This window comes from Asterias rubens, assembly GCF_902459465.1.
Source record: "Asterias rubens chromosome 8 unlocalized genomic scaffold, eAstRub1.3 super_scaffold_89, whole genome shotgun sequence".
NCBI classification, from domain to species: domain Eukaryota; kingdom Metazoa; phylum Echinodermata; class Asteroidea; order Forcipulatida; family Asteriidae; genus Asterias; species Asterias rubens.
The window spans coordinates 964,142-987,305 of record NW_022985693.1 but is presented as its reverse complement, the minus strand read 5'-3'; the positions used below and the strand labels follow the sequence as shown (position 1 = coordinate 987,305).

The 23,164-nt window shown below is 37.1% G+C and overlaps 3 protein-coding genes across 3 annotated transcripts in view; 1 reads left to right on the top strand and 2 right to left on the bottom strand.

The window, feature by feature from the left end:
• Window positions 1–6,432, bottom strand: part of LOC117305510 (protein dachsous-like) — a 39,965-nt gene extending 33,533 nt beyond the window's left edge. The window contains exons 1-2 of the mRNA XM_033790377.1: window positions 6,063–6,432; window positions 3,262–5,323 (exon numbers count right to left, since the gene is read on the bottom strand). Coding sequence (XP_033646268.1) covers window positions 3,262–5,076 — 1,815 coding nt within the window. The 5' untranslated portion in view covers window positions 5,077–5,323; window positions 6,063–6,432. The remainder of the gene's footprint in view (window positions 1–3,261; window positions 5,324–6,062) is intronic.
• A 3,585-nt stretch (window positions 6,433–10,017) lies between these two features.
• Window positions 10,018–17,695, bottom strand: LOC117305511 (glutamyl-tRNA(Gln) amidotransferase subunit B, mitochondrial-like). Its single transcript, XM_033790378.1, has 12 exons — window positions 17,581–17,695; window positions 16,565–16,718; window positions 16,119–16,232; window positions 15,461–15,659; window positions 15,023–15,145; window positions 14,481–14,594; window positions 13,991–14,075; window positions 13,224–13,458; window positions 12,748–12,884; window positions 12,052–12,175; window positions 11,000–11,089; window positions 10,018–10,448 (listed from the first exon to the last, which is right to left on the bottom strand). Exons 1-12 carry the CDS (start codon window positions 17,628–17,630, stop codon window positions 10,320–10,322), a joined length of 1,554 nt encoding a protein of 517 aa, XP_033646269.1. The 5' UTR covers window positions 17,631–17,695; the 3' UTR covers window positions 10,018–10,319.
• Window positions 17,696–18,222: 527 nt separating this feature from the next.
• On the top strand, window positions 18,223–22,532 carry LOC117305547 (phosphoglycerate kinase 1-like). Its single transcript, XM_033790430.1, has 12 exons — window positions 18,223–18,392; window positions 18,582–18,632; window positions 18,935–19,087; window positions 19,220–19,364; window positions 19,513–19,616; window positions 19,818–19,937; window positions 20,230–20,344; window positions 20,475–20,654; window positions 21,125–21,201; window positions 21,294–21,394; window positions 21,480–21,578; window positions 21,752–22,532. The coding sequence occupies exons 1-12, from the start codon at window positions 18,331–18,333 to the stop codon at window positions 21,790–21,792; spliced, it is 1,248 nt and encodes a 415-aa protein (XP_033646321.1). The 5' UTR covers window positions 18,223–18,330; the 3' UTR covers window positions 21,793–22,532.
• The last annotated feature ends 632 nt before the right edge of the window (window positions 22,533–23,164 follow it).

Below are 23,164 nucleotides of genomic sequence, written 5' to 3'. Positions count from 1 at the left end.
CTGGGTAGCCTAATGCCTGGTGTTGGTTTTAGTGTGCGAGCGTGAATAAGATTAACATGTAACCCTTGCTCAATGAACAAACCACATTATAACATTGAAAGCCACTAAGATCATTGTATGATATAATTTTCAGGATAAACATTAACTTGTCGTGTCTCCTGAAGACAACCAGAGTATACTGTTGGAAACGTCAATACCAAACCGGCTCTTTTCAGACCCAACACTCACTCATTAAGAGATTTACACTTATGGTTTTACCCGCAAGTTTACTTTTTATTTAAAGTTCCTTCTTGTTAACTTGTCGCTGGGAAAACGATGGATACCCCCGCTTGTCCTGAATGAAAATTGATGATCAAATCAGGGTGTCCCAACAAAAAGACCAACTCTAGGAAACAGAAATTCAAAATAAAGTTGACAAATGAAAAGGCTTAATTTAAATTGGGGTGTCCCAACGAAAAGACCAACTTCAAAACAGGGCATCCAAATGGCCAAATTCAAGACAAAGGTGTACCAATACAAAGGTCAACAAACGGAGAGACCCCTTTAATTGGGCCAAACAAAATTACATTCCTTAAAGACTGCATCATAACAAGTATAGAAGCATGGTGGTTTAAATCTCTCATCTCATTTATAAACATCATTTTATGACAGGAAATAAATACCACACACTCTGAATAGTGACCATAAACACTCCAAAAGAATGACTCATTTTATCCAGCTACACTAACCAGCCCTAAAGACATTGCTAAGATAAGAATGAGAGCCAAGTACAAAACCACTGATGATAACAGCAGAACAGAAGATTAACAAGTAGCCATGACAACCACTACAACCTGCTAATGTTATGAAAAACCATCATGTTATGCACATCATAATTCAAAATGTTTAAACATTAAAGATTTGTTTATCGCACGGGAGGTTGCGAGTATCTTTTTAAAACATTGTGTCTTCTCTGTGCATGTAGTGTGCACCTTTATACATTCCTGTCTATTGAATAGCATAACAGCTTGTGAGCGCAAACAGAGTCATGGAATTCACAACAATAAAATAGCTTCAAAAGGTATACAACTCTGCAAACACAGTTCCCATGGGAAAGCCATTGGGGTATTGGTGTAAGCTTGTGTTAACAATGGGTCTTGTAAGGCTCTATCATATTCAGGGATTAAACCAAATAAGTAGTTCGCAAGGGATCTTAAATGCCAGAAAGCTAACACCAAATAATATCCAAGTTTTAAGAACCCACTGTGAAAATCATGCTGGAGTTGTTTTTACATCAAGCTAGAGATTGTAGATAAGGAAATAATGTATACATACATTGATGTATCATAGGCCTACCGAGTCTGGGTTCATTTTGGCAGTAAGAACCAAACCCCTTTCGGTTGAATTAGCCATAATAGCTTATCAATGGCCAATGACCGAAACAGTTTTGTGTTACGACCCTCAAAACACACCTCAGATTCTAAAAAGGTGAAAATAATACAGTACAAAAAAAATAGATCAAAATGAAAAGTAGGCTATAGTGCATACAAGCTTGACATCTTTGTTTGAAAAAAAAAACTTTGTAAAAAATCCCATGATGAAAATGTTGATATTTGATAACAAACAAAGTTCTCAATAAATGAGATAAGGGTGTGTTTAATGGAATCTTTTTTGCAACAGGTTTTTCTTGATATCTATTAGAGAGTCTAATATTTTAACAGTCAGAACATTTTTTAACTCATAAATCTCAGCTGATACTAAACCAGCACAATAGAATATTCCGCAAGTACATTCCTAAGGTCAATTTACTTCAAAGGCCATGACCCAGAGTGAAACAAGATACTGTATTGATTCAACTCCAAGGGAAGGTTGCAATACAAAGTCATTTTGTGAGACAATGATCAAAGAATTGGGACAACTACAACTGTGTTTAGATCTTTAGTTTCTTATAAAAAATGCTTTAAACAACAAGCAAATAGTTTCATCCTTCATCCAGTGTTAAAAGTACGTAATTCATGTGGCCTCAGGTAGCGTACATAATATTAACTTCTAGACATGACTTTGAAACAACATGTGTACAGACAACATAATAAATAGTGAGAAATACAAAGTAAGATCAGATTTAAGAAAGAAGATGTTCTTGAAGATGACGGAACCAGGCTTTGACGAAACTAAAGATTTGTTAATAAAAACTGATCACACAGGAGAACATTCACAAGATATTCACAGCAGTGCTTGGGGTGGATTTCACAAAGAGTTCAGACTAGTCTTATCTTGAGTTAACTCATCCTAACTTAGGTCCAGCCTAAGTTTTGAATATCTCCTAGGAAGGACTAAGTCCAAACTCTTCATGAAATTGCCCCCTGAAGATGTGCTGCCTCAACATTACTGCATGACTGTGCATGATCAATGCATGGTTCCTCCATAGTTCCAGAAGGCTGAACAACCACCCCACATTGTGTTTTAAATGGAGTTTGAATAATGGGGCTTTATTAACCTGTTTTATGCAAGACACAGTGTTGTGACAGATTACTCAGTAGGATGAAATGATGACAAAGGCTGTTGTTTGGAAACACTGAATTGGCCAGTAAAGAGAATAAAAGGCTTACTGAGTGTATCCCATGTTATAGCTGTAGCTGCTGGCAAAACACCCTTTAACTTTCACTAGAATGTAGCGTTAACAATTTACCATTGAAGTAACCAGCTTATTAAGAATTTTTGCTCCATAAATTCAAAGGCATTTTGTTGAATTGAATTGAGTAATTGAGCTTCATTTGTACTTTTGTTGGTTTACAGCCCAACGCAGATTTCCTTCCTACCTAATTTTATACATCAGTACCTGGGGTGTTTCCTGGATATAATTTAAATAGACTGATAACATAATACAGTGTAAAGTGGTTGAAGCCAACAACTTCCTGAACAAGCAATCACACAATTAGACTGGTCATAACCCAATGGTAAGCAAGGTCTCGTTGAATAAGGAAGGAAATCATTTTGTTCTGCCTGCCCCCCCCCCAGAAAAAAATTTAAAAAGAATTTCATAGAGCTGACCAATTCTACTTTAGCAGAAATTAGCAGGATACCAGTCACAAATTGTTCATGTGACACGGTAGTTCTAAAGCTGGATAATCTTTTTCTGGTAAGCATAGTTTTGTTGTGCTTAGCTGCTTGTTGTGCTTTAAGCTGCTCTATGAAACTGGGCCCGGGTAATGTTAAGCCCACAAAATTTATCTAGAAAGGGTAAATTTATAGTTAGTTTATAGTTAAAATAGAATTGCTTACCTGTAAAAAACAGGAACCAATCTCAGTATCTTCTGTTATGCTGGCGTTATACGATGACATGAGAAACTGTGGTTGATTATCATTAACATCACGGAGTGTAACAGTTACTGACACATTGGCTGCTAATGATGGATCTCCAGAATCTCTGGCTTCCACTATGAAGGTTACTATCTCTTGAATCTCTCGATCTACGAGCTCCTTGGTTGTTATTAAGCCAGAAACCGGATGGATTTGAAACCAGTTTGAATAGGACCCTGGTGTGTCAAGGATGCGGTATGTTACAGCAGCGTTGCTACCAGCGTCAGCGTCATCTGCTTGCACTTGCTTCACCATCGATCCAATCTCAAAAATCTCAATAATTGAGGCACTATATTCAACTTCTTCAAATATGGGAGGGTTATCGTTAATGTCTTCAATGTATATAGTGATGTTTTGTCGAGTATGAAGTGGGGGTATACCAAAGTCATGAGCGTGTATGGACAGATCATAACTTGGAACAAGTTCTCGATCCAATGGCCGTTGAAGACAGATGAGATAAATGATATTGTTGCTTGTTATAACACCAAACTGTCCCTCCCCACCAACAAGGGTCACATTAACGTTAGTAAGCTCACCATCATCAGCATCATTCACTGAAACACGAGCAACAAAATCTCCCGGAGTTGCAGCTTCTGAAATTTTAGGTTCACCATTACCACTAAGGAAGACTATGTTGATCATGGGTGGTTGCTCGTTAACATTGAGGATGGAAATGGTTACAAAGGCATTTGCACTTTCTGGTTGAGTACCATTGTCTCTGGCAATGATCACAAGGACATTTGAAGAAGCTGTTTCATAATCCAAAGCTTTATTGAGATAAAGCCATCCAGTGATTGGATCGATACGGAAAAGTTCTCCTGGATCACTTTGGCGACGAACTTCATAGATGACAGCTCCGTTCAAACCTTCATCAGCATCAAAGGCTGTTACGCGCAATATCTTAGTACCAACTGCTAAAGTTTCATTCACAGTTGCACTATAAAGTGTTGGGCTGAAAACAGGTGGGTTATCGTTAATATCCAAAATGTTTATGTTTAGCGTCATGTTTCCTGTCTTGGGAGGAGTAGCACCATCATATGCCTCAATGATGAGAGTGTAATTAGATGTGGTTTCGCGATCAAGGCTCTGGTAAACAACTAAATCAAGAAAGACTTCACCGTTTGGTGCTGTCCGGAACTCCAAGATAAAAGTTCCATCCTCGTTACCAGATAGGATCCTGTATCCTTGGGTACTAAATACTCCTTCATCACGATCAGTAGCAGAGTCTAGTGATAGTTTGGTACTTATTGGAGTGGCTTCAGACAGATCAAGATGTGTTTCCAGGTTAAGGAAGACAGGGTAATTATCATTCACATCAGTCACTGTGATTTTAATATAAATCTGTGTGGTAGAACTAGACAAAGGTACAGCAATGAAGCTAAAAAAAGATAGATCCTCATGATCTAGTGGTTCTTTAGTTTGTATGACTCCTTGACTTGTCATCTCAAACGGTTGACCTTCATCTGGTATCAGAATAACAAGGTAAGGTCCTGGTGCACTCTGATCACTACTGATGTCACCAACTATAGATCCTGCTGGTAACCCTTCCTCAATGTTGTAATTGAGTTCCGTTAAGGCTTGGCCATGGCACAAAGAAATACACAGTAACAAGATGAGCATTGAAAACATTTTACTTCTGGATTTCCAATGTTTAAATGTTGACTTGTTATTGGTTCTGTGACATCCAACACATGGTATGGATGCCATATTTGGGTCAACTAGATTATCCTTCATCATTGATACCACATAAGCTTTGGATTCCAATGGAATCGCTTTTGACTTGCATGTTACTTCATAACAAATTGTCACATACTTTTACTTTCCTCAACTCCAATGTTCCTAAAGAAGGCTTACTGGCTCTCTGATTGCTGAACGTACACCTGTATGTAAGTGGAGCTGCTATGGATTCTATTTCATTTCTGAAGAGTGATGCAGGGGTACTACAGGATTTATCCGTTCTTGTCCAGGTTTGCATCCAAACACCCTGTTGATCAAACACATTCAAAGTAAACATGATCAGTTTCAAAAATGATTTTTGCAAGATTTATTGTCAATCTTTTATTCTTTTTTTAGTTTGTTTTTAACATATTGAAGTTTAGTTTAACTGAAACTAATTTGAAATCATTTTCAAATTTCTGGAAAAATATCATTGACATTGCATGCACTAAGACTACAACTATTTTATAGTACACTGTTACAGGATATAATGCCGCTTTAGAAACTCAGATTTAAGACTTTTGAAACTTGACCTTTTATTTTAAAATGCTACCTTTTCAAGTGAATAAGCAGGAAAAGCTATTACCAGCTCACTCACTGTAGTGTACTGTTAGTGTTACTTTTTGACATGCAGCAAAATTTGGTTCTTACTGAGCCGAGCTGATTGAAAAATTCATGAAATGCTTCATCCATTCTCATGATTCTTAGTTTATATTAGCAAGGTCTAACATTAATAAACATTTTGATAGATAAAGTTAACACTTTTTAAAATAATGATAAAAGCATGGCCTGTGTTGGATTAGTTAGTTAGAGTAACTATCAGTACTATTACCTTGCTCTATTATTAATTAATGTAACTGTAAGTAAGACTAGGTCTACGTCTAGGGTGTGTTTTCACTGCTGTCTGGAGAAAAATAGGACATTTTGTAAACATGTTATTTATTGTGAACCATTTTAAACTGAAATATATTTGCAGACAAATGATCTTGAAATTGTAAATCACTCACCAGAGTTTAATCCAAATCTAGCTTAGTCCTCGCCATCAGATTATTTGACTGCACTACTGTGTTGTGTGTTGTTGATCAATAGTCCATCAGTTGTTGGCCAAACAAAACGAAGATTTGAAACATGCAAACTCCGCTACCAGCTAGCTCCAACTCTAACAAATAAGTCTAAGAATATGAATCGATTCTGGACAATATCAACCGGTCTCAATGGCCACTAATTTAATTTACATGAATACGATAACTTTGTCCAGAATGTGCTCCAAATAAGTCGAAATTGCGGCAATTATTCAGCATACACCGACAACGATCTCACGGACGACCATCTCTTCTTGTGTCCTCTCAACACACGTCTGCCCAATGGGGTCAGACTATTTTGTTTTCCTCTTAGTGATTAAATGCACACCTTTGGATGGAAGTCAAGGCACCGTACAATTTACCATAGCATCACTGCCGATGTAAGTGTGCGCAGTCTGTACGCGCATACAAGGTATTATTTCTTATGAATATTCATAATACTTTTTATTGTACTCCAAGTTTTTGTACAGGAGACGGGTGGTTTGGAGAATTTACTTCGACCAATCACATGACGTTATATACGCTGTGGTTAGAATTGTCACTAGTGGGTGTGGTACTGGTAGGGACCTCTTATTTAAAACTTGCCACTTATTATATCAATAAAAAGATAAATAGATGGTGGGTTTTACAATGGGAATAAGATTTTGCTCAATCTAAAGAACAACAGCGTTTCAGGCCCAAGAAACAATGCCCATTAATATGCTGGATGAAAGAACCAGACGACCATCACTAAAGTGTAGAGACTCTAGCTGTTGACGACCAGAAATCAGCAAAACTTTTGAGCTTCAATTCCCACATTTCAGTATTTTAGACTACACTTCTCAAGCTATCACTATTTACCAAATTTTACAAAACATTCTTTATGGAGACTGATTGATAGTATACTGAGCCATAATTATGTGTGCCGGCTCACTTGCTGCATAAAGTGCAGGCAAGATGCTGGGCATCGACTACATCCATCCCGTGTGCATGTACTGTGCACGCACGACGTTGCTACATACAGCATGCAAGCTACACTGGAGCTGAAAATTAACGATGGGTCTGAAGTGCGCCCTCTGTTGATATAATTTATTTTACGTGTATATAAAATTATTATTTCCGCTCCTATCCCTCGTGAATAATTATTAGTAATAAAAATACTTTAACAATATTTAGAGTCGCTCAACCTCTTGAAAACCAATCAAATATGTTTTCAGACAACTAAACTTCAGATTTCTTCCAGTTTTTAGCAGTTCAGCCAATTCAACCTAGTGCTGTTTACCCCTGAAAAATACACCTGAATGTGCTTTTCCAAAACTGGCTTGCTCCCAGTGTACTGAGGTGCTCTTCAAATTAATTCCAAGAGGGAAAATTAATTGAATTGTTGAATAAATTATGATGATAATTGTGGACGGATGTTTTTCCGTCAACAGCCCTTTTTCATTTTTACAACGCAACGCCAAGGGCAATACTATTCCATTCCATTCCATTGTTCACAGGCCGATGGGGTTATTAGTCAAAATTATTGTATTGTAAAGAAGGCAAGAGGAGTGATTTTCCGTGATTTTCTGATCAATCTTCTTAACCTTTCAGCTTATCATTACTGGTTGAACTAAATAAGATGATAATTTGCTAAAAATGCCTTACCTTTAATAGATATTTAAATTGCTCCAAATAGTTTGTCTCATTTTGTTTTAGAATGATAAATGAAATATGATTTATAATGGATTTAATAATTCTCAAAATCATGCAATAAAAATTAATGTGACATTCCACACAATGACACACATTTCCACGAATAACGTCCAGGATTTTAGAAGTTAAAGGGGGTATTTTAAAGATAGTGCTCAATCTAGGGGCAGCACTTTATCCGATTTTGAGCAGCTCAATTCCAAGCGGCGGCTGACCTGCCAAAAATTGAAAGAAATCTTAAATAATTTAGTTGTCTGAAAACACATTTTGATTTGTTTTCAAGAGGTTTAATTCAAACTCCGGTGATTCTTATCAGAAAGTGTGGGTTCGAATCGAGACGTGGCACTTGTGTTCTTTAGCAAGACACTTAACCATTGCTCCGTCCTGAGGATAGGACGTAAAGCCGTTGGTGCCATGTGTTGTGTAAACGCATGTAAAAGAACCCAGTGCACTTATCGAAGGTTTTGCCCCGGTGTTCCTGGCTTGCAGCATATTGCGCCTGGGCACCTTATTAAAAAAAACATCACATGGTGCCAAGGGCGTCTCGAAATTCAAACTTCTGGCCACTCACCTTCCAGTAGAGTACCTGGCGCTTGTTGTCCTTTGGCAAAAGGCGCGTTATGATACGGTTATTATTATCTTGACACCTAGAAACAAAGTGCAGTCTTGAGATGGATCTTTCCAATATCAAAATTATATTATTCGTTTTTTATCATGGGGGTGTGATGAATCCATAAAGTAAAACAAAATCAAGCAACAAGTTTCAGACCAACGGGATATAAAAAAGCAATAAATAATTCCCGGCGGTGAGGGAGCACTATACACAGACCAAACCAAAGTCTAGTTTGACAGATCAAACTTCCATCCAAAAAGGGCTTAAATTCAATTAAATTCGTTGAATTCATTTCAGACTATACTTCTTAAGATATAACTTGAATACAAAATATTTATTACAAAGTATTCTACATGAAGACCGAAGAGTCGCACCAGTGTGTGTCATTTCTAACCTTTGGGTGCAGTCAGTGCATATTTTTTATATTATGTTCTGCGGCTCTACATGCCGCGTACACGTACACTAGAGAATAGCTCTCTGAAAATATTAACGGTGGGTCTGAAGTGCGCCCTCTGTTGAGATTGATATGTACATTTATTTCGCTTCGGCTAGCCTAAAATATCTGCCATCGCACTTCGAGGCTCGTGAATAAATAATATTAAAAAAAACTCAACAAAAATTAATATTAAGAGTCTCCCAGCCTCGTATGTTTCCAGACAACCAAACCTTTTTTTTTGCAGGTTAGCCGTTTGGAATGTTTGCTATTTACCCCTGAAAAACACCCTGACAATCTGCTTTTTTTAAATTCTCAAATCGTTTTTTGCATTTAGTTTTCATGAGGCACTCCTCTAATTAATTCCCAAGCCAAATAGAACCTTAAATTTATAGAATCTCCTCAAAGTTGAATCACTGAGCCCCATGTTGTAACAAATTGCTATTACTCAAGACTCAAAATTGTCTTGATAAAAACATTCAATTTGTTTTCCCTTTGTACAAGTACGAGTAAAGGCATAGCAATAGACAAGAATAACAACTCACAAATTCACAGAAATATAAAACTGGAAATTATCCATATGTTTATTAAGTTTTTCATATGGTGATTGGAGGTTTCCCCTTTTGAGAGAAATTTAATTGAATTATGGAATAATTGATGAAAAATTAATTTATTGTAGACTTCGGCCGACCTGACAAGGTTAGCTCATATCACACAAGACGGATGTGCTGCCATCAACCACACTTTTTCAATTTGACAACGCAACAGTCAAGGGCAGTCATAGCAGTACTGCACCCTCAATTGTTCCACTGCCAAACAGCATGATAGGCGGAAGGTCCCACTTTAATCTGGGCCCAAATCCACAAAGCTGTTAAGTAAAAAATACTTTGCATTAGGCAGGACACCAGCCACAACAATGCAAACCTACTGTTTATGCTCATCAATAATATTTTGTGCTTAGCAAGTTTTTGCGCGAAAGAATATAATCTAGAAGGTCACCTACTTTATCAGGCCTGATTCTTCATGGAGGCAACGGAGACGATTTCCTTCGAGGCCCCTGGTAATTGCCTTGGTGCCCTTGAAATGCTCCAGTACAAATTTGCAATTTCATCATAGGGTGCCCTTTACCAAGACGAAAATTCCTTGGTGCCCTTGCCCTTTGTTCATGACACCTTTTTTATAATGCACATCTGTCCCAAAAAATACAATGTTACTGTATTGGTTTGTACACAGCTTACATCCATAGATAAACCACTGTGTAATGAACAGCTTTATAAAACTTTAAGATATCCAGATGATGCACTTAGTCTAAGCAGCTGTTGTTGCTCTTTATTCAATCCTTGATGACAACATAACTTCTACATCAATCCTTGATGACAACATAACTTCTACATCAACCTGCTAATGGTATATGGCGTTCCATTAGCTCCATCCTACTTCAGTTCTATGTAGACCAGGATCAATGCTACCTATTTAGTTTGGAAGTGAATAAGTCCATAATGATGACAGGATCTGCTCTGCCATGTGTTACTTTCTGCACTTCCCCCATCAGGCGATTGATGGCTCTCTTGTGACCAGATTTGTAAGATTCAACCTGAAAAAGAAAATAATCAACAAATGAACATTAATGGCAACGTTGTTTATACAAAACATATAATTCATACACTCTGGTCTTGATGTGCGTAATCATAGGCGCTATACAAATTACGTTTGATTGATTGATTGATTGATTAGATTTTGCAAGCTTTGTTAAATCCAGCCTTGTTGGTCTCCCTGATACTACCTTCACAGTAAATCCTAAACTTGGGTGTGATCACTGCCCAGTTACAGGTTGAATAGCTTCTGACTGGAACCCCAAACAAAGATAATGACAAAATAGAGAGACCGCCAACTTAGAGCTAGATAAAGCGCTGAACGAAAATACATTAATCCAGAAATGGATTGTTCAACCAAAACTTTAAAATTTACCCAGTCAGTTTTCCTTGTGATTAATTACTTGATTTTGTATTCTCTTTGCACAAACAAAATGCATATAGCACTTTGTTTTGTAGGTGTCTTATTTTCTGTCTATAAAAGGTGAGTTAATTTGATGACAAGTCATTTGTGCTGAGGGTGATTCAGGGATGTTTCTTTCTAGTAACTCACCACTTGTTGATTATTCTGTAAAACTTGATCACAAAGTTGACTCAGTTCCTCTCGGTTTGTAATTTGTGCCCAGTCACCGTCTTTGATCATCTAGAATTGAATCAAAATTCATCTTATCATTATCCTGTAGAATATACACTGACAAATAAACAAAGTTGATTCATTTGTATTTCATTAACAATGAAAAAACACGTCTTCTTACTACTAATAATACAATAATTATAACAAATTGTTATATAGTGCACTTAACCTTAACCATCTCAATGCACTTGACATTAGTGCACTGGTCATTGGGCCAATACACATTCCTTTCAATCTTACTCAGCTCCCTGGGGAGTATACAACCTTTGTCGGGCAACCTTAGTGCTCCAAAGACGTTGTCATACACAATATCAACCTCTACTCTCGCAGGTACCTATTTGTACCCCTGGGTGAAGAGAAGCAATTACACTTAAGTATCTTACTCAAGGACACAAGTGCCACAACCAGGATTCGAACCAACACTTTGATGACTTAACCACCAAAACGTGAATGCTCCCAACTTCGATGCTCTTAACCACTCGTCCATGACACCTTACTTACCATAATATTGTGGCCACCAGAACTCAGAATTTACTAACTCCACTAGCCACAACTTTATACAAGTGAGACTTGATAAGCAAGCTGGTCATATATCATGCTATCATGTTCACAACTATCTACTTTTATAAGTGTAAGGTTTTGATGCTCGTTCATTGAAAAATTAAAGGCACACAATATCCGTAACAAGCATGGTACATACTAAATTTTCTCACATGAAATGATCAAATCCCAAAGCCAATTATGAGAAACTTTGTTGTCTTTATTTTGTTAAGTCAATGTTCCCTTGTGTGTGGCAATACAATTTTCAAAGGAAAACAATAACTCAAGAAGCCCCAAAAAGTTCTGAAAAATACTACCAAGGTTGGGCACACAAAATATTTACAAATACTGACGCTAAGTGGTTGAGAAATTTAAACAAGTATGAATTAAAAGTGAAATGTCTTGACAGCACAAATGAAACTAGCTCTTACCTCTTGAATGGTTCTTGTGTTACCGTCAAATATTTCTGTCATGATCTTCTTCCCAATTTTGGAAGAAATTGTTCCATCCCTCATTAGATCACAAAGCTCACCTAGTGTAGCAGAGTCAAGTGGGCTGCAGAGACAAATACATACAATCACATCAAGACTATCATCCAATTGTTGTAACAGCCATAGCAAGAGGTTATTGCATTCTCCACCACCCCTTTAACTAGGGGGGGGGTCTTCCAAGTTAGACTCAATATGATTATATTCACGGTTTTAATGAACTTGGAAAACACGGGCATTGTTTGTAATAGACACTGCCACAGTTACCTTTAAGTAACCTTTAGCATTGATGCATCACGCCCCCACCTTTGAAGTAAAATGATAATTAAACAGAGCAAAATGCACATCTGTGTTTGCAAAGCGCATAGTGTCAGCCAATGAAGTACCTTCCCTTGACCTTTAGATGAAGATGCCCTACTCAAATTATTTGCATAGGGTCTATAGAGAGGTCATACTGCAATACACTTGGCCTTTTAGTTACATACTCATTTAGGCAGTGTCTTAACTGGCGGCTGCGGCAGCAGCTAGAGCTATGGGTGCTGCTATGGGCTTCAAATGCTTCAACACATGTTGACATGATGATCAAGCCAGTCTTGGCCAATGGTTCCAATATGCCAAAAGGATGTAATTAGCTCTTACCTTTCAGCAACATGGAGGTCATACTCATTAAGGCACCTCAGGAGTTCAGTCTCAATCCAATTCACAATCTTTTGTGGATCTCGCTCAGAATTGTCTTGGATTACAGCTTCAAAGAAAGCCACTAAACCATCTTCATTCTGCACAACAAAAACAAGTAAATTATTCTTGTTATAAGGTCATTTAGCTGACAAAACAATGGTCAATGAAGAGTAGGATTTGTACAAACTTTTTAACAACAAAAATTGTTTTGTATCACAGCGATTGATAAACTTGTTACACAGATAATTAATTGAAGTGGGTTCAAATATACTGCAAGAGAAGCAGTTATGGTCAAGTGCCATGCTAAGGACACAAGTGTCATGACAGGGAAGCGGACCCACACCCTAAAGATTCAGCCATCAGAACTCAAGTCCGACGCAGTAAAACCAGTGTTGATAGACTTTTGTTTTTCCTACAATTTATACTGACACACGTACCACAAGCTTGACCGCACTATCCAGCCTTATGCCATAATCCACAACAAGCCTTCGTCTCTTAGCTTCTGGTAACTCTGGCAGCTGACCCCTGACCTCATCAATATTCACAATACTGCTGTTATGAGAGGCTTTATTAATGGTGTTACTATCATAAAGGATGAGTGGTGGTAGATTAGGCTCTGGCATAAAACGATAGTCTTGCTTTCCTTCCTTGTCACGCATGGGGACAGTCTGCCTGAAAAGATTTGAAAAGAACAAAACTCTTACAGTCAAAATATGTTGGTTCTTGAGTATGTAGGTAGTCTGAACCAAGCAAATGTGACGTTTATACCTTAAAAAAATAACAATAACATTTAAACATGACTTTAAGCTCACTGTATCTAGGTACTTCACACTGTTAGTACAACCATCATCCACACAACTTTGGAGGTTGGAAACTAAACAAAAGTTTGCAAATACTTCATAACAATATCTACTCCTGTAGTTACAGACTCACTTTGTGCTTCAGGAGATGCAATTATATTGAGTTAAAGGTATGACGATTATTTGGCTTGTGTCAACATAATGCTGATTAACAGAGGCACTTCAGACAAAGTGATTTTCCACGATCTTTAAAACAAGTAGGCTTTGGATACAAAATTACACAATTTCTTAGTGAGGTCGAACACCTAAGTACTATTCTACTTTTAATTGTTTAGCTCAAAAACACCATTACTTTGCCTTGACTTCGGTGCACATTTAGCCAAGACACACTAATAATAACTTACCCTGTTTTAAGATCAAAGGAGCGTGTTTCTGCTATGACATCGTGACCATCTTCAAGGAGCTCTATTTGTCTTTTGATCTCATAGTCTGAAAACAAAACCATTTTGACTTTATCTTTAATCCTCTGAACATATTAAGAAAATGAAATCCTTCAATTAGTCATCAAACTATTCAGAGTACCACAAGCACACTTATCATATATCTACTGAAACACACCTTGGCTTCATGGGTTATCCTCCTATTCATCGGGTTGCAGGTGGGGTATGGAAATGTGATATGTGGAGAGGCTGTGTGATTGAGGCTGGGGTGTGGAGACCTGAGGGTGTGGAGGGCTGGGAATGTGGAAAGCTGTGTGAGAGACTGGGTGTGGGGGGCTCGGGTGTGGAAAGCTGGGCTCGGAAAGCGGTTTGGGAGGAGCTCTGGTGTAATGGTGTGCCAGGAGCTCATCTGATTTTAGCAGTTTCCATGACTGAGTTTATGATATTAACATACCTATAGCATTCCTAACAAAGCGGACACTGTTGATGTTCTTGACCTCTGCCCTTGTACCTGGTGGGTCACCTGGTCTGTTCACAGAGACATTGGCATCAACACGAAGGGAGCCCTCTGTTGAAAACATGAAACATTTTTAGTGTAATCATTTAGCAACAACTCTCCGTGTTTTAGTCATAAATAGAAAAAATTAAATAGAGAATAAACACAACATGGATACATAAGTTTCATCTCACAATACTTGAGACCTAGTTAGCAGCAATATTTGTAAAGCACATATGGCGCATATTGGGGAATTTAGGCTGAAATGTGAAAAGTGCACTGGAGTTTTGATGTTATTTCAATAAGCAACTTTTTTTGATAAAACAATAGTATATAGATCATGATGATATTACAAACATTTGCTTGCTGAAATGGTGCCAATGCGCATTTCACATTCTAAAAAAGTAGATTGACCTCTAGTTTCCCATCATTGGATAGCAGTATTTTTTAGATATGAAATGAATCAAATGTCATGAATTTATGACAAAGAAAATCCTTACCATCCATACGCCCATCACACGTTCCGATGCATTGTAGAATGAGTTGTAACTCTCTGACTAAGGTTGCTGCTTCCAGTGAGCTTGACAAGTCTGGTTCGGTCACGATCTCCATCAATCCAACTCCTAACAATGTAATAATAATAATAGTATGCAGTTCTTATATAGAGCAATTATCAACTCAAAGCACTCAGTACTTTAAGTCAAACTACTAGCTCAATTTAACGGGACACCTCTGCCTTATTGGGCAATTTGGTGGGGCACCAGCCACAACAATGCAAACTTATTTTTTATTTTGACTGGTAATACGTGTCTCCTAAGCAATGCTATACTGTGCTTAGCAAGTTCTTGTGTTTACATGCTTTATGAAAATTCGGCCCAAGTTGTAAACATTATTCTGTTTTTGTAAAAATCTTTGTAAATATAAGATTAAAAACTTACCAGCTCGATTGAGATCGACCAGCGTCTCATGATTGACGTCATCGTGAAGACTCTTTCCTGAATCTTGCTCAAGTTGAACTTGTTTGATTCTTATTCTGTGACTTGTTGGCTTTTCTTTATGTTTCTTGTCAAATAATGTGAAAGTAATCTGACCATTCACTGCAATGGGAAGTCTCTGCTGAGTGATCTGGTACCCTGACTGCATTCAAGATCATAAACGAGAATATACTTGATTTACTTTCCTACTTACAGCTAAATTATGCAAATTCATTAAAAATTCCAACCCTCACATGTCCCAGTTGCTATTGAACAGGAAAGGTTCTGTTGATGGCCAGCTGTGCTACCACTCGAATGGTTTTGATTGGTTGGTGCATTACACCTCTGTGTGCTACCATAAATAAATGGAGTCTTTGTTTAATGAAGACTAATAATACAAGGCCTATCAGCTTATCTGCCACTTTACAGTTATGTCACCATTTTAAACAGTGACAGTGAATGGTTTCAAATTGGTGCATCAACTTGATATTTTTTAAAAGTACCAAAGTAGGAGGGTTAATAAACATAAAAGCGTTCATAGTATTACATATACCAAACATTCCAAACTAAAGTTAATCCATGTGTTGCAAAATACTATTTATTATTTACTCTTCTTACCTACCGGCAGGTCTGCATAGAAGTAGTGCTTGCGATCAAATAATGATCGTTTGTTGATTTGACATGAAAGTGCCAGTGATGTTAGGACACCTGCTTCAACACAACGCCTGTTTAATACCTACACACAGAGGAAAACAAAAAAATCATTTTAACTGAGATTATCTTTTACACTGTTCATTTGTAATAAACAAAATAATTACCGCAGAAACTGGTCCAGACATACAACAGAGTTAATAAAAAAAAAAAATCAAGTCTTGTACCAGCTCATCGTCCAACCAAGGACAACCAGCCAAAAATTGACCAAAATGAGAAGAAGATGGTTGGAGTATCTGAGTTGATTAGAATTCAAGTAAGCTTGTTTAAAGAAAATCTAGATACACTTGTACTTTCCTATCTTGATATTCTAAAATCTTGTCAACTAAATAAATAAGTTTGACAGTGTTTACTTACTGGAAGTGTCCCAGGAAGAGATGCATCGAAGTAGGAGACCAGAGAATTGGGTGGCGCCATAAATTGCACCTTAGACCCTGAGAAGAGCTTAGTTTTGGATGCAATCTGTGCATGGATCTCTAGACCAATGACGCTCACCCATCCCTTGTGTGCTCTACATACAGAGGAAATAGAAACAAGTTATTATAAATAAGTATTGGTCACCACAGTAGCACCAAGCACTATACTACAGTACAGTACAATAGGTATAGTTTGGTAGCACAAACAGTAACCTAAACAAATAGCTCCATTGATTGCCCCACACTTAAGTCAAAACACATGACAATTGGTACTTAACACTTGGTACCTGGTGGTTATCCTCTTGAAACTTCCGCGGGGAAAACTTGTCAACCACTTTGACAAGGAGGTCAGGAGAGCATCGTCTAATTATTATTTTTTATTGTTGTTGTTTAAGTTGTGACTGTAATTGCTTTGGAACACTTTATGGGATTCAGAATCTATGGGGGATTGTTGAAGATTATTCCGTAATTTCAATGTGGTTTTGAATCTAAAATGAGGGCTGTGGCCAGCTTTGATAACTCCATTGATCATCTTATTCTTTATCCCGTAACTTATTGGTGAATTTGTGGTTTACTCTGTAATGTGTCCCAACCTAACGAGCATGCTATAAATCACCACAGAATGAGAAAACACAAATGAAGCTGGCAGCTCTTCTTTGGCTTTGCACCATTTCCAGTGATGGAAAAAACCAGGAACTGATTAAAAATATAACATAACTTGTAATAAGTATAAAATACGGAAAATACAAACAAAGAGAGTGTTTTTTTTTGCCAGCAGCAGCTTTCTTTAAATTAAAAGTTTAATCAGTCAGTAAACCACAAAAAAGGTATATTGAATCATAAATGATGATGGCGCCCTCCTTTGATGACAGCGAAAACACCAGCATTTTACATTCTGTCTGATTGATTGATGAGTAAGACCCGTAAGACCCCTTCCCCAATTGATTACGATAATACCTTATTTTGGGCGCTGGATTTGCAGCCTGACTGCTGAAGAACTTGATCATGTTAAACAGGGGAAACTAAAGACGTAGCAGACTCTTCTGAAAAAACATAGTGCACAATTCATCACATGCGCCCAACGTCCACCACCAACACAGAGCACACTTGAGAAAGTTATCATGCCCCAACTGAGGTCTCCCAACTCGAGTCATACTCCCAACTACAGTTGGAACTACCCAACTTAAGTACATCTCAGTAAAACTATAGTTGGGCCAATCCCAACTATAGTTCGGACGATAATCTAGTTGGGTACAACATTGTCACGTCGCTTTTCCTAAACTTGTGTAAGTCCACATTTATTCAGGGAAGATGGATATAACCTAAACATAATATTACCCTGCTCTTTTCTGTCATCTCATAAAAAAGTTGATTATCTTCAAACATAAGTAACATATCAAATTATAACTAAAGATCCTCTTGAAAATGAGTGTTTATTGTGATTATATCCGTTCAACAAATAGTGGGCCACACATCGAGTCAAGTTTATTAAAAATGAGGTCGAAGGTCATCCAGGGGAGAGCAATTGCAATAGACTGGTACCTCTCTCCCTTTTTTTATTATGATTACTTGATACGACAGAGATACGGGAAACCAAACTTTAACTTAAAAGTTAAATACCGGTCCGCAAAACACCGGTACCGGCACAATTTAGTTGCAGATTTCAACTCTAAATACGTCCAAACCTCTAACAGGAGAGAATCAAAAATGGCTTTAAACAAACTCAGCATAGATAGCCTTGACTTTGGGCAGAAAAGAGTCATCATGAGGTATGTTACAGAGTAACCTGCTCTTCTTAAAATAAGCTGTCTTGATTTACTTTTACTTTGTGTGCACGTCACTGCACTGCTGTCAAAAGGAAGTGTTTTCAATTAATAATTGTCTTCTACTTCTACTTCTACGTGATACTTGGCAATGTCTATTGTTATTGACTCTATTTATTTGTATTTCCTTTTCAGAGTTGATTTTAATGTTCCTCTTAAAGATGGTCAGATCACCAACAACCAAAGGTACACTCCGTACATTTATTTATATGATTTGATGATTTGATTTTGAATCCATTGGATAACTTTCCGTATGGCGACACCACCTTTTCACTCATTTTTACAAAAAGGCATATCTCATTGAGGTAATTACGATTGAGGTAAATATCGAATGAAAAAGTGGTGGCGCTATACGGAAACTTTTCCAAGCCTCATCCCAGTTAAAAACGTTAAAATGTATCTTTTATAAAGTTTTAAATATATCTCAAAATAAAAATCTGTTCAAGAATGCTAATGTTTTCATATGTTCTTAACATTTTAAATATCAGGATTGTAGCGGCTTTACCAAGCATCAAACATGTTTTGGAGAAGGGGGCTAAATCATTGGTACTGATGAGCCATCTTGGTCGACCAGACGGAAAGAAACAAGATAAGTTCACTCTCAAGCCTGTTGCTGAAGAGCTCAAGAAACTGATGGGAAAGTAAGTACTTTTCAGAAAAACTAATAATATTTTCATTAGACTAACTTCGCTAACTAAGAAGTATTTATCAGAAATGTTCCTATCATATATGGTTTAAGAATCTGATCATCAATTGTTTTGTGTCGTTAAAAGAGAGATCCAGTTCTTGTCGGACTGTGTTGGTGCTGATGTAGAGTCAGTCTGTGCAGACCCTGCTGCTGGATCTATTATCCTTCTAGAAAACCTGCGCTTCCATCCTGAAGAAGAAGGAAGTAGTAAGGATGCTGCAGGCAAGAAGGTGCGTCTCTCAGCTTGTCTTTTTCCTTCCCAATACATTACATCTATCTCAGCTGGAAAGAGTGTAAGACATGTAAGTTCATTTAAATTTTTGCTTTGTTCAGAAACTTTTTGTCGAGTGACTGATCGATTTAACTTTTAAAACTCAGGTGAAAGCCTCAGCAGAAGATGTTTCATCTTTCCGTTCATCTTTGTCTAAGCTTGGTGATGTTTACATCAATGATGCATTTGGTACTGCACATAGGGCACATAGGTGAGTGGTTTGAACAATATACAGAGTAGTATTACAATGCATGTTCATGTTCCTACATTTATAAAGCGCTAACAGATTTGAATGCGTGTTGTTGGTCTCTTAGTAGCTCTAAGCCTAACCCAACGGAGAAGTCCAACCTGGGCTAGTCTTTTAGTTTAAGATGATTTGGTTCATCACTTTGTGGTTTATTTGCTTATTTAGTTCCATGGTTGGAGTTGCTCTACCCAAGAAGGCAGCAGGATTTCTGATGAAGAAGGAGCTAGCTTACTTTGCCAAAGCTTTACATAATCCAGACCGACCGTTCCTGGCAATCCTTGGAGGGTAAGTTCAAAACACAAACGCTTAGACCCTCTCAGTAAAGCCTGGTTCATCCTTTCTGCCAATGTGAATGCAATACGAATTTTGATGCCACATATCTGCAATGAGTAATTCACATCAGATGAGCTGTGCTGCGCTCCTGCGAAACATTTGCTGCTAAAAAGGTCCGGTGACTTTGAAATTTGTATTGCATTCCCAAGAAGTATACACCAAGCTTTACTCATTGATGTTTTCATATATTACTTGATTGATTTGAAAATTGTGGTAATCTGTTGTATTGGTTTTGATTGTTTAGGGCTAAAGTAAAGGACAAGATTCAGCTGATATCTAACATGTTGGATAAAGTGAATGAGATGATAATTGGTGGTGGTATGGCGTACACGTTCCTGAAAGTACTACATGGGATGGAGGTTAGTTTATACATATGTTGTTTCTTTATCCATATTGCTATCTTCGTCTCTCGTTGTAGTCATACATTTCTCTCTATGTAGAAAATACTTTGTATACATGAAGTTATTGGTATAATCCTTGGACCCTTAGATTGGTGGCTCTCTGTTTGACGAGGATGGTGCAAAGATTGTGGGTGACTTAATGAAAACTGCAGAGAAAAATGGAGTGAAAATCCACCTGCCGAGTGACTTCATTACTGCTGATAAGTTTGCAGAGGATGCAAAGGTTGGAACGGCTACCGTTGAGTCTGGTATTCCAAAGGGCTGGATGGTGAGTTGCATATTACTGTAAATGTGTAGGATCTATTTTAGCAAGCTACACTATTTGTTCTCGGAACAATTCTAAATAATTATGAATACATCAACACACACACCACTATTTATGTTAAAGTCTGTAACTTTGTGTTTCTTTCCGCATATTTCGATTATTTGATAGGTGTTATTTATACCATGCCACTATTGCAAATGCCAATCTCCTTCATTCTTATTTAAATTTTATGTTGGTTTAATGTTTTGTATATTTCCCTTCAATGTATGTAATCTTGATGTTTTTTACCTTGTAAATTCAATTGTAATTTAGCCTTTGGCTACAAATATTTGAATAAAATACCTATATTTGAATAAAATACATTGAATTTAATTGAATTGAACAAAATAATTTTGAAGCCAACATTAAATACAAATTGCAGTGTGTAGCATAACTGAATGCAACAATAATAATTGTTTCATTTCTATTTTCAGGGTCTGGACTGTGGACCTAAAAGTGTGTCAGAATTCCAAACAATTGTTGAGAGAGCCAAGGTTATTGTGTGGAATGGGTGAGTACATTGTTTACATAGATTTAAAATTATTCAGTCAACCTAAACTCAAACATGACATTTAATTTTGTTCTTGATTTTGACCTTTACAGGCCGGTTGGTGTTTTCGAATTTGAAAATTTTGCTGCTGGAACTAAAGCTGTAATGGACTCTGTTGTTTTGGCAACAGAGAAGGGTGCTACAACTATAATAGGTAAAATATTGTTACGGTCAAAGTTGAATGATATTTGGATTATTTGGTAGACTTGAACATTTATGTGACTTGTAATCTATTTTAGGTGGAGGTGACACAGCAACATGTGCAGCTTTATGGGGAACTGAAGATAAAGTCAGTCACGTCAGTACTGGAGGCGGAGCTAGCCTGGAACTTCTGGAGGGTGAGTTTTGAAGATTTTGAAGAATTATTGTTACGTAAAAACTAAGTTTGCACCAAAACCACATGACGAAATGGCTTTTAAATTACCTTTTCTTGAGGAAGTTTCCATAAATATTTAACACGAGAACATTTTTGTCTTTGATTTATTCCTGGTTTGAATTTGCTATTTTACAGGTAAAACTTTGCCAGGGGTTGCTGCACTGAGTGATGCCTGACTAGAAGAAGTAAATGCATCCAATCTTTGATGACTACAACTCTTTAGGTTTTACTGAGAGTAAATTTAGAGCTGAACTTAGAAAGTACTCAAACTATACCATAATAAATTGAAATGCTGTGTTTCACCCAGTGAAGTGATGTAGATCTACAATACTCCGCTATTCCGATGCATATATGACTGAAGAGTTGTACCATCCGGAATGAGAGTCAATTTCTGAGATGCTCTTTCATGCAGTATCAACACCGATAAAAATAACAAACTTATACAGTGGCAAAGTCTGCCTAGAAGATGCATCAAGGCACTGCAGTTTAATGGTTGACCTGCAGTTTAATGGTCATTATCCAACATTTTGTAGCTTATAATAAACCAAAAGAAAAATAACTATCAGGACATTTCTTTTCATTTGCTTTTCACCATCCTGTCATTGGCGTGTGGGCTGTTAAATGTGGAATAAAATTATTAACAAATAAATCAAGTTCTGTTTAGTAAAGGATAATTTATTAGCCAAATATAAGAATATCTCTGGTAAAGTACTTGATCTGCTAGATCAGGATGAGAATAGGAAGGTTTCTTTATAGGTTGCAAACGGTACATAAGAATAATTTGTTATGATTGATATTGGATAACTTGGGTTTCAAGATACCATTGCTACAATCCTTCTGAATGGTTCATTATTATTATTATTAATATCTTAATGTAATAATTTAGTAAGGAGACCTGGGCCCAATTTGATAAAACTGACTTACTAAGAAGTACAGTGTATAATGCATTTTCACTTCAAAATATTGTGGTTATGAAAAATATATAACTTCTTATCCCCTAAAATTTGAATGTGAGAATCGTTACAGCGGTAACACTTCTCAGATTGAGTATACATTCAAATGGCAGATTATTCTTCCTGCGTTGACATAACCTCTCCAGATTTGCAGCAATATTTCTACCACTTATTGAACTGAATTATTCACAGGTTATCTAAAAAAAAAAAGAGGGGTCCTCGAAGCAAAGAACTTGTTTATCTTCTGATTCCTTGTGACAAAGAACAGACCATGTTCCATGTTCATTTTCAGCTTGTAAGTTGTATGTGAATTCTAAGTTTGTGTCTGAATTGATGGTTATGGTTGGATCACTGTTTCATCGTACAATGAAGTATAGAATGTCTGTAGCAACAGACATAGCTGCAGCTGAACCTGCCACTTCTGATCTGGCTTAAAGACAGTGGACACTATTGGTAATTGTCAAAGACCAGTCTGCTCACTTGGTGTATATCAACATATGCATAAAATAACAAACCTGTGAAAATTTGAGCTCAATCGGTTGTAGAAGTTGCGAGATAATAATGAAAGAAAAAAACGCCCTTGTCACACGAAGTT